Below are 12,447 nucleotides of genomic sequence, written 5' to 3'. Positions count from 1 at the left end.
TAATACAGAATGTTATGTTAGTGGACCTATTATAAGCTTGTACAGTGTAAAATCATCATCCAGTTTAACATGGGCCTTGTTATTTAGGTCCTACTTTTTGGTGGTTAGATTACCGGGAACTGGGAAAGTTGTTTGTGTAAATCTGCTCTATGATATATTTTCAAAGGCCAGATAACAGAATTATAAAGCAGTGTATTATTTAAATGTAGCAGGGGAAAAAGGAACCTTTTCCTTGCCAGGTCCAAGTGATATTTATACATGATTCATAGAATGATCACTACAGGAACATGGTTGAGAGTAGCCAATGAGAAGCCTTTGTGTTTGTTCCATATCAAATGATTTCAAGGGTCTTATGTGGTCTGAGGGAGGACTGGATGTTCTTCATGCTGGATGGATATCACTTGAGAGCTTTCAGTGTCTCTAAAGTCATAAGCATCTCAATCTCCCTCTGCCTTGTGTATTTTCTAGGTCCTCCCTGGAAGGAAAGATGTGAAACTTGGCATGACTTTTTTGTTTGAACTTCTCCTTCATGGGCCACATGCTTGCCTCAGCCAGGTTGTGGGCTGGGCAATCTTCCCTTTCTGTGATAATAACTTGCATGTAGTGGAGGGAAAATTCAAGTGTCCTCTGCTCCGAGGACCTTACAATTACAGACTCGACAGCTTCAGGAAAATTGAAGATTTGATTTGCCAAGATTTGGATCACTGGCTATGTAATCTCTATTTTCAGGTTGGTGTTATGATTTCTCCTAAAGCTGTTTCTTTCTAGCCATTAGTTGCATCTCATGCAATTAAAAATTGTTTTGTAAATAAAACTTTATACAACATTAAAAGTAATTACAACATGGCTCATGTCTGTGACTGTAGCTACTCAGGAGTGTGAGATCTAAGGAAGGAGGTTTGAAGACAGCCAAGTCAGACAAATGTGAGAGATCTTTGTCTCTAATTAACAAGCAAAAAAGAAGGGCAATTATGCAAGCGAGGTAGCTTGTAGCTCATTCCCAAGAAACGTTTATTGTCAGTTCCTCCTTTTGTGGGCAGTTTATGCATGGATAATCTTTGGAACTACTTTTATACTAAAATTTTCAGCACCAAAATTAGTTTAAAGACTGCAAAATGATCGCCCATTTATTTACCACAAGAGTCAACAATCTCTCATTTCTCTGAAATAAAAACTTAAAATATTATTCCATATAAGCATAAATACTAGAGAGGTACTTGATAATTACAATTATATTTTAGCCTACAAAGTTTGTTAGGCGAACTTTTTAAATAAAAGGAAATTTAAAAAATTGCAAATTAGCCAGGCACTGATGGCTCATAACCTGTAATCCTAGCTACTCAACTGAGACCTAGAGAGTCCTGGAGAGACTTGGCTGAAACCTCTAGGATCATAATTCAAAGATAGCTTAGGCAGGAAAGTCCTTGTGGTGCCATAATCCAAATCAGCAAAAAACCCCACTAGAGGCTCAAGTGGTAGAGTAAGTTGATCAAGTTTGAGACCCTGAATTCAAGACCCAGTACTGACTATCTGTCTATCTATCTACACACATATCTATATATCATACATAAATGCATATAAGATATATAAAGCATATGATATTTTATGTGTGTATACATATATACAGAGATACACACATATCATATCTACACATATTATCATCTATACATATATACATGTGGTATCATGGAGTCACATATAATATACATATTTTATTTATATATGCTTATCTGTGTATATATGTATAAACAAAACCTCATAAGCTTATATAGCACATTATAATACTTGGATTATTTAAATTGATTAATACATAAAAATTATTCCTTGCAATATAACCAAACCAAAGTCTGAAGCACTTTGTTATTGATTGACCTTTTAGATTTATCAAGTTTTCTCCTTGTTCTAGAGGAAATTTCACTATGTATGTATGCAGCATTATTTGCAATATTGTCAACAGTTTCAGTGACAGCTTTGTCTCTTAATAGGTAATCAAACTTCCTTTACCTGTGGATGATCAACAAAATCCCTGTAGTCATCCTCCATTTCCCTCTGAATTTCCAGTGTGTGGTGCACCAGAAGCAGAGGGAGCAAAATTTGCTGTGGCTGATATGGTTGGGCACACAGAGAAAGAAATGGAAAGCAGCAGTTGTGCAGCCGTGGGTAAGGAAGCCGGATCTCCCTCTTCTCAGGGTTCGTTGATTTCTTTAAAATGTCTAGGTTCATTCCAGACTTCTGTTCTCTTCCTAGTTGTGACAAGTGTATTTGAAAAGCTTTAACTGCACACTATGTGTCCCCACTTGCTTTTGCTTTGTTGGTTCTATTCTCAGTCTGCAGTTTTAACTCATTGCAAACTTTAAGTGGGTTTGTACTCTTAATAGAAAACTAGTTTATGATCCCATCCAATCAATGTCTGTTCTTTTTGATAGTTTGATGATAGCCTGTCTTCACTTTGACTCCCTTTTTCTTTCTGAAGTGAATCGCTAGTAATTAATTTATAATTTGGGTTTCTTGGGTATTAAATTTTTGAAAAAAGTATATTCTCCCATTTATGATATACTATTACTTTTACATAAAATTCTGGTATTATTAAAAAAATTTTCTTCCTCTTCTTTTGTGTGTCTGTCTGATCAGAAATTGGCATTAAGTGGGCAGCCACTGAAGGAAGAGGGTAGACATGTTCCAATCTCAACGTTGGATAGATATCACTAGTATTTTTAGGAGAGTTTTATGCGAGGAGAAGAATATCTGGAAATAATACAGCTATCACATGCTGTGTCAAACCTAGAATGGGAGGGGGCTCGGGGCAGTGATAAAGCTCAGAAATTATAAATTTATGAAGTACTCAAGATGAAATAGAATGGATAAAAATAAATGGCTCATTTATGACTTTCAAATTCTGTGGCTAATATTTCAAGTTGTTTTATATTAAATAAAACTATATTTGAAAATTTCTTTTTGAGGAGGCAGTATTCGAATTTGAACTCAAGACCTCACGTTTGCTTGGGAACTCACATTCGCTTTCTTGGCTGGTGCGCCAGCATTTGAGCCAACCCGTCAGCTTGTCTTTCTGTGGCTATTTTAATGATAGAGTTTTAGGACATTTGTTTCCAAACAATGTTCAGGAGAGCATCAAGAACATGAGTATGGAACTCAGAAGAGCTTAGTGGGGATTGGGTAGGAAGAATATGCAGCTGAAGTGTAGATATCCCGGCTGGAATCACTGAGGGGCTGGAAGGTATGAGAATAAAGATAGTTCCAGGCTGAGGGCTCAGATCCAGGCAATAACAATGATTCACGAGCAGGATGCTGAATGCCCGCCTGGCCAGACCCACAAGCCACGCCATTTCATTTCTAGTGTGACTACTGGCTTCCAGAGCTTCATAGAGGGGTAATAATATATCTTAAGTTGTCATTGGAGTTTTCCATCCCTCTTGGAGTTTATACCTGATATAGCCTCAGTGAGTTACAGGCTGAATTCCCAGTGTCCCGGGGTAGGAGGGAAGATCATCCACCAATGATTTCCAAAGGAACACTTCCTAGGGAAGCCAAGTATTGTTGTGTAGTATCATGTGGATGTGCCTGTGTTGAGATTTTATACACAGAATCTATAAATATCACATTATGTACCATTGGTGTTAAATGAGGTCTTGTGAAAACGCATGAGAAATGAAGTATATATTAAAGTTAAGTGTCACACCTCCCCCAGTTATACAGTGACTTGATTTCTATCAAGTCATACATGACTTAGCACTTGCCTTTGACTTATTTGCAGCTGCAGAAAATAGGAAGTGACAGATCTTAATTTGGTCATCTTCTGTAACCTAACTTCTACCATGTTATGTGGTGACTTTATATGCTAAAGGACTATGTTATTTTAATTTAAGCACAGGTATTTAAAATGGATAAAAATGAACTTGTCAGTGTGGATAAGGCGATAGTGAGGGGTAGATGACATTCAACAAACCCAAGGCATTGGCAGCTGATAAAGAGAAGAGAGTGTCATCAAAGGAGCTACTCTTCAGAGATCAACTATCATTGTGGTTAATCTGGTTCCAAATTTATTCACTGGGAAGTTCTAGTGAGGATGTCTACAGGCCCTGTGTTGATTCCCTCTCAAAGGTCCACAGGAGAATGATCTCAACTGAGTCTTTGCTGAATCCAGTTAGGCCTTTTTAGTAGGAATAGCTGGGATGCACTTGTTATGTGCAAAACCCCTTTCATATTAGCATCTCTGGTCTGTAACCTGGGTATTATGGTTTGAGTCCATCCCCAAAATCATATGTTGGAAACTTGCTCCCTAATGTACCACTGTTGAAGTGTAGGACCTTTAAAAATTGGTATGTCTTGAAGGCACTGCTCTTTTGACTGTACCAATAGATTATTAAACAAATGAGCTTGCCTCACATAAAAGCTAGTTTGTGTGACACTTAAAAACCCTTCCACTCTGTGATGCCTTATGCTATCTAGCTAGGTATCTTATGGAAAGTCCCTAGCAATAAGGCCCCAACTGAATGTGGCTCTTGGAACTCAGACTTCTCAGCCTTAGAACTGTAAGAAACAAAAGCCATGGATTCATAGGTCACCCAAATTCAGAAATTCAATTGTATCCATAGAAAATGGCCATCTGAGATGCAGAAGAGGAAGAACAAGTCTCTAATACTTTTCTCTGATGGTTGATGGTCACCTTCCTAAGACAAATTAATCAATAAATATAAATGGAATGCTTCTGCCTTCATTCGATTCAAAGAGTAGAAAGGATGTCTCTGAATGGTGTTTAAATATCAAGTTCAAAACTCAGCTGTAAACCTGCTAGAAGAGATACTGTAAAGTATATGCATTTGTGAAGCAAATTCCTTTTTTATATCTTTTTATTGTAATTAATAAAGGGTTACATTATATCCACCAGATAGAAGGTGCATTACTTCACAAACATTGATACCCTTTCTCATATCATGGTCCCCATTTCCCTCCCCCCACCCCCACCCCTCATCTTGTTTTCCTCCCTTCCCTATCCTATTTCAAATAACCAAATAAGCATATATACAATATATCAGATAACAAGGTAAAATACTGTAACAATATGAGATAACCAAGGGACAGCAAAAGAGATGAGAGATTACATAGTACATTAAGAACAACAGTCACTCATTATATGGCTTTTGTTTCTATATCCTAGAGGTCCTTTCACTTAGCGTCATACTATATGGCCTTATGTATCTAGGTCTTGCTCTATTGTAAATCTCTGCTAGGAGAGCCCAAGATTTCTACTGATTATGACAAATGAGGGAAACCATTGAGCCTATGTTCCTTTGAGTCTGGCTTACTTCACTTAATATGATTTTTTCTGTTTTTTACAAATGGGGTGATGTGATTCTTTCTGACAATAGCATAGACTTCCATTGTGTATAAATACCACATCTTGTTGATCCACTCATCAACTGAGGGGCATCTGGGTTGGTTCCATATCTTTGCTATGGTAAATAATGCTGCAGTGCACATCGTTGTGCTAGTAGATTTAGTATGTCCTTGTTTCTAAAGGAGTGCGTAAATGCCAAGTAGTAGAATTGTTTAGTCTTTTGAGGAACTGCCATAGTGCTTTTCATACTGGTTGAACGAGTTTGCACTCCCACCAGCAGTGTTGTAGGGATCCTTCCTGGCCACATCTCCTCCAGCATCTGTTATTAGTTTTTTGATCCTGGCCATTCTAACTGGAGTGAGGTGGAATCTTAGAATTGTTTTGATTTGCATTTCTTTTATGACCAGAGATGTTGAGCATTTTTTCATGTGTCTATAGGCCATTTTTGTTTCTTCTTCAGAGAAGACTCTCTTTAAGTTTTTGGCCCATCTTTTAATGGGATGGTTGTTTCTTTGGAGATAGTTTTGGAGTGATTCCATTTTTTGAGCTCTTGATATATTTTAGATATGAGGCCTTTGTCCATTGTATGGTTAGTGAATATCTTCTCCCACTCTGTAGGCTTTCTAGTTAATTTGCTAGCTATGTCCTTTGTCATATAGAAGCTCTGCAATTTAATGCAGTCCCACTTATCCAGCCTTTCTCTGATTTGTTGTGTTTTTGAGTCCTTATTAAGAAAGTTTTGACCTGTGCCAAGGATACCTAGTGTATGTGAAGCAAATTTGTTTTGGTCATTTATTTTTCCCCAGGGTTAGATTAAGCATGAAACTAAACATCTTATTTTAGACTTTTTAACTTTTGAGAAAGGGAACTTCCAATATTTCAGTGTTTTTAACATTTTAACCTAGTTTTAGGACAGCGAGTGAAAGATTAAAAGAAAATATTCTTAAATCATTTTTACCAGATTTTTTTCTTTAAATCTTCTCCTTAGTATCATGTGGCTATCTATATTCCCTGCATTTATTGCCTTGTGCTATGAACTTGACTTTGAGGGGTGCCCCCAGTTCCCCTCAAGGGAGAACAAGTGGCACCGGCACCTCAGGAAACATAAGTCCCTACATGTTTAGTATGAGAATGTTCTGTGTGAGAAGAAACATCTTATATACTTTGCTCTTGAGCTCAGAGACTGATTGAAACCTAACAGTCAAAGACCGGAGAGGCACAAATTATGCCACTATTTGGAACAGATTTATACAGAACACACATCAAAAGCCCTTTGAATACATGCATCTACTACTGCTTGTATTTGCTTATTTTTTCCTGGAAGCTCCTAAGTATGTTATTAGCAGTTAATATCCCCCTTGGGTTTGTTTTCTAATATATCAGGGCTGGGGTACAGTATGCTGTTTCTGCCACAGATACGTTGCTAAGAGATTTAATAATGGGTAAACACACACAACATGTGGTAATTCATTTCAAATTAAAAGTTTATTAAACTCCGGCTTGATGACTTTCTGGCTATTTACAATTAAAGAAGCAAACCTTAGGGAAGGGTTGACCACGTGGTGTGTTCGTAGTTGCAAAGATTCTTTCTAAAAATGTGTTTATGGTCTTCCACAAGCTGTCTTCCTTTGATAGGCGCCATATGTAATCTGTCAAATCTAGTACTATCCCCAAGTCATGAAAAAGTAACTTTAATATGCATTTCAAAGAACACACTTGTAGCATGCACATGCAATCTGTCTTTCTGTCTGTCTGTCTGTGTGTTTCTCTCTTTCACATACATACATACTCCCAGGAGAATTGTAAATTTAATCAATTTAATGCCATAGTTAATGTTTGAAGTGAAGATCAGTCTTGCCAAATAAGCAGATACTAAAACGCAAAAATATTTACAAAAAACCTGAAGAAGAAAAGACCTATGATGAACTTCTGTGGTTATTATCATCTTTTAATTTATTTTACTTTATATGCTTCATAATTTGATTTTGCATATGCTTACATTGCAGAAGTCTGAAAAGATCTATTTATCTTCCTTCCTTCCTCCCTCTCCTCCTCCTCCTCTTCCTCCTCATCCTCTCTCCTCTTCCTCCTCCCCTCTCCTCCTCTTCCTTCCCTTTCTTCCCAGTCTTGGGGCTTAAATTCAGGGCTTGGGCACAATGTTTGCCAAGCTTTTTATGGTTCAAGGCTTGTGCTCTACCACTTGAGCCATAGTTCCACTTCTGATTTTTTGGTAGTTAATTGGAGGTAAGAGTCTCATGGATGGACTTTCCTGCCCTGGCTTGCTTCAAGCTGTCATTCTCAGATCTCAGTCTTCTGAGGAGTTAGGATTATAGCAGTGAACCACCAGTGCCTAGCCAATCTCCATGTGTATTTTATGAAGCAGAATTCAATTCAAGAGAATCTGATCATGCAGCTTCAATGACCAAACCACACTACTAAACGCTGTCTGATTGTAAACTGGAATAACCTCTTGCATCTGACCTCCATGGTCTCACTGAGCCTCAGCTTATTCCTCTAGATTTGTGTAAAGCCCAAAGTCCAGGATGCTATGGGCAGAGGCCCCAGCACTGTTGCCACAGGGAGCCAGTAAGCTTTCCCAGACAATTCAAATATGAGGAAGAGGAAAGCCGATGCAATTGACTTGACAGCAGAGATTCAGTTGTCAAGTAGAGGAGCAATGTGGGAGATGTTGTCAGGGATGAGATTTCTTCCTTAATCTAGTCGTGTCATGGTGGAAACACATGGATTATACTTTGGAAGGAAGTTTTTATAAATAAATATAGATATTGGATGAAACAAAGGTTTCTACTTCCTTCCTTCCTTCCTTCCATTCTTCCTTCCTTTCTGCCTTCTTTATTTAATTTTTTTAAACGAAAGTTCCCTCACCAATAATAATAAATAGTATCTACTAGAAGAGGAAACAAAGAGCCATTCTAGCTTATAGGTAAGTCTGGTCTTATGATGGTTTAAATGATGATTTTTCATGGATAGCACAGAAGTCATGTACATTCAATAGAAATCCTATTCTGGATTATGAATTTTAATCTTTTCCCAAGCTAGTATTATGCAGTATTATTATCTCTCATGATGCTGGGAAGTGGCTAGAGACCATGTGAAGAATTCAGCATTAAGGGTGAAAAACACATTCTTCAATGTTCGGTCTTACCAAGTGCAGAGGTGAAATTACATCGATTAGATACATTTTCAACTTGGAATATGTTTAACTATGACTAATTTTATCCTTATCGTAAATCTAGGGGTATCTGCACTGCACTAGTTGCTGAATACTGTATATGGCAATCACTTTAGGAGATGGGGCCTTCCAGAATAAAAACCGATGACTGCAATTTAGCCAGAATAGAAAGTGTTTGTCATCACCCAAACCAACTACAATGAGAATATATACCAATATATGCATTATGTACCAAGTCTACTCAGGTTTAGTATAAGCTTGCCTATGTCTAGAGTTCAAGAAACTTAATAATGCATTGCTATTAACATTGTGTATGTGCTAACAGTTTTCTTCAGGGAAGATTTTAACTAGTACTGGTGCTTAATCTTTTCTCTAAATGAAAGGAATTAAACTGTCTGAGGTCAGGGACCTGAACATCAAAATGGTGATAAAAATCTTTCTGGTGACTTGGAGTTGAGAACACTGATGTGGAGTTGTTGGTGGCTCTGATTTTCTTCAATTCTTTAAAGCAGAGCACAAGGATTTCCCTCTTTGAATAATGTTTCCTTCCATCCCATCTGGAGTTTTATCTAGTCATATATTAAAGGATATCAGGATGGCTCCCACTTGGGGTAATTATAAATAGAGTGACTATTAATATTACTATACATGGCTTTGTTTGTAAATATAATACTCATTTCTGTAGACTATTTAAAAGTGTAATTATTAGACTGTCTAACTTAATAAGAACTTATTTCACAATACTTCTATGCTTTATTCTGAAAGTTTTCATTTGCATTTAGATTGCTGATGCATTTGAAGCGAGTTTATGAATAAGATATGAAGTTAAAGTTGATTTTTTGGACTTTGTTTTTGTGTATAAATGTTGATAGTGTCTAGCATTATTTGATAATAACTCTGCCTTTGAACTTTGCCCAGGACCTACATTTGGCACTCTACTTTTTTCAGCTGTAAATATTCTGTAATAGAAATGGAAAATATAAAAAGGTTTTGGTTAGTTTGTTCATTCTTAAACAATGCAAAAATCAGTTCAGTCATTCATCCTGTTGGCACAATGGCTCAAAGTTTGTGAAAAGATTCTCAGCTTATGTTTCAAATTCTTGGGAAAACTCTTTTTATTTTTTATTGTAATATATAGAGGGGTTACAGTTATACTCACCAAATAGTAGGTGCATTACTTCTCATACATTGATACTCTTCATGTTTTTGTCCCTATTTCCCTCCCCCACCCCTCCCAATCATCTTGTTTCCCCCCTTCCCTTTCCTATTTCAAATAAACAAAAAAGTATATACAATATGTCAGGTAACAAAGTCAGATATTGTAACAATATGCAGTCAAGCTTCATGACCTTCCAGTGTCTCCTTTTTTAAATAACTTTTTATTGTGATAGATAGAAGGGTTACATTATATTCACCAGAAAGAAGGTGCATAACCACATTGATACTCTTTCTCATGACATGGTCCCCATTTGCCTCCCACCCTCCCCCTGCTTATCTTGATTTCCTCCCTTCCCTATCCAATTTCAAAAAACCAAATAAGCACATATAAAATATATCAGATAACAAGGTGAAATATTGTAATAATATGAGATAACCAAAGGATGGCAAAAGAGATGAGAGATAACATAGTACATTCCAGTGTCTCTTTTACGAAGGTTGGCATTACACATGTGTGCAACTTCATTCCAGGACTTTTCTCAGCAATTATTAATTATCCCAGATCATAGAAATAGGTAGATAAACATAGACATACATATAAAAATACATTTTAAAGACATACGTACATGCATATCCTTATGCAGTAATTCATGATTTTCAGCCAATTGATAGCTCCTTCTTGTGGAAGAATAATGAATCCAGTGCACAGTGGTTTGTTTTTTTTAATAATTGGATCTGAGTTTGTACACTGACATCCTAAAAACTCTGTGTCATGGAAAACTGTAGTCATTTTCAGATAATTATTAAGGAATGAGTACTTGCATAAAATATATCTGTGAGTTTAAGAGCTTAGAAGGACTATGTCAGAAGCATCATTGTTAAAACAATGAGGGGGAGTGTAGACTTTATAGCATTTTTCTCAAGATTTTTTGATTTTCAAACAGCATACATGGATCTGAGTCCTTCGATTGAGTGCAAAATTGAGCCTCAGGGGAACCACAGTATGTTTCAAAGTGATTAATCTGCATAAAATGCTAATTACCTGCATTTTAAATGATTTTATTTAAGATATGGAAATGCATCCAAATATTTTGCTACTGAGAAGTTTCAAAGTACTTTAAAGTATCTAAACCATTATTTTTTTGGAATCTTCAATTGATATGTAAGCCCTTCCTCCCCCTCTTTCTTCCTTCTTCCTTCCTTTTCTCTTTTTTCTTCCTTTCTTGCTCCCTTCCTCCTTTCTCTCCCTCCTTCCCTTCCTTCCCTCCCTTTCTTCCCCTCCCGCCCTCTCTCCCTTCTTCCTTCTTTCCCTCCCTCCCTCCCTTCTTCCTTCCTTCCTTCCTTCCTTCCTTCCTTCCTTCCTTCCTTCCTTCCGTCCTTCTTTCCTTCCTCCTTTCTTTCTTCTTTCCTTTCTTTCTATGTTGGCATCTTGTAATTTTCAAGCTACAACATTAACTTCTTTTTTCACATTACTTATGTTTCTATTGTTATTGTAAAGTTGATATACAGAGAGGTTACAGTTATATGAATCAGGTCATGAATAATGAGCACAATTCTTTTTGAACCATGTCTCCTCTTCTGTTGCTCTCTCCCAGTCTTTCCCTCCCATTTCCACCCACAAGATATCCAGTTCGTTTTCCACATAGAGTCTAGTGAACCTTTCTGTCAACATTAACTTCTTAGGTTGGGTTTTAGCTGGAATAATTTTACAGGGATGTTAACTGGAGATGCAGTAAGTAGCAGACCATTAATGGATTTCTTTAAGAAAACTATTTGTAATGGGTTTTCATCTTTGTCTTGTTTTCACAATCCCTTACCTCCATCATGGTTCATTATAGCAGTGGGTTTTTTTTGTTGTTGTAGTTGTTGTTGTTTGATCTACTTCCATCACAGTCATGTTTGAAATCTGCTGGAATTGAAAGAGCTTTAACCAGTCCCGAAGGTCCTTAATTGTAAATTAGTTGTGACAGGACTATGATGCAGAGCTCTGCCTGGGTCCAGGGTGATTCTGGCTGACAGCCCCTCACTGCTTCAGGAGCAAGGGAACATGTGGAAGGAATTGTTCTTTTCCATTTCACAGCTTGTCATTTCCTCTTCAGGGCAGCCTGTGACCCCCTCAGAGAGATCCTGACACCAGTAAGGGAAGTGTTCCCACCGATGTAAAGGAAGTAGAGATGCAGTTTAATGCTGGGAAAGGAGGGAGGAGGATATGCCAGAAAGATCTGGGGGACAGAGACATGATGGTTTTAAAAACGTTTCCAGCAGGTTGGAGTCTTCACTGCCTCTTTCCCTTTCAGGGTTGATGACTGCAAATCTGTTTATTTGGAAGAGTTTCGAATGTTTTGAAGCTACCTTTGAAATCTCTCTCTCTCTCTCTCTCTCTCAATAATGATGGATGTAGATCACATGTGAATGATCAAGATAAAGTTTGAAGGAGAGGTTGAATGGCATTCCAGTATGTTTCTGTGTGAGGTGTTTCTAATTATGAGGTGGGAAAGAGCAAGTTCACTGCATCAGATTCCATTTGAGTGTGTGCGATGTTTGATATCCCCAGAATTTTGATCTGGTCTCATAGATTGCTCACAATCAACATTTCCATTTGTGTTTGTGTTATCAAAGAATGCAGTAAGAGCTCACAAGGAGTGACAGGATGTCCTTGCATTCCACTGTGTTGACACTCGCTATTGGAAAGGATATATAGCTCATTTCAAAATGTCTCCACTTACCAGTGTTTCAAGCA

General features: G+C 37.3%; 1 protein-coding gene across 1 annotated transcript in view; it reads left to right on the top strand.

The window, feature by feature from the left end:
- Window positions 1-12,447, top strand: part of LOC150048474 (uncharacterized) — a 264,112-nt gene that overhangs the window by 85,685 nt on the left and 165,980 nt on the right. Inside the window, exons 10-11 of the mRNA XM_090355280.1 lie at window positions 469-729; window positions 1,986-2,160. Of these exons, the coding sequence (XP_090211406.1) occupies window positions 469-729; window positions 1,986-2,160 (436 nt within the window). The remainder of the gene's footprint in view (window positions 1-468; window positions 730-1,985; window positions 2,161-12,447) is intronic.

This window comes from Megascapheus bottae, chromosome 22, assembly GCF_031878675.1.
Source record: "Megascapheus bottae isolate mThoBot1 chromosome 22, mThoBot2.hap1, whole genome shotgun sequence".
NCBI lineage: Eukaryota > Metazoa > Chordata > Mammalia > Rodentia > Geomyidae > Megascapheus > Megascapheus bottae.
Note: the sequence above shows the minus strand (reverse complement) of the source record. Positions and strands in the feature narration are given on the sequence as shown.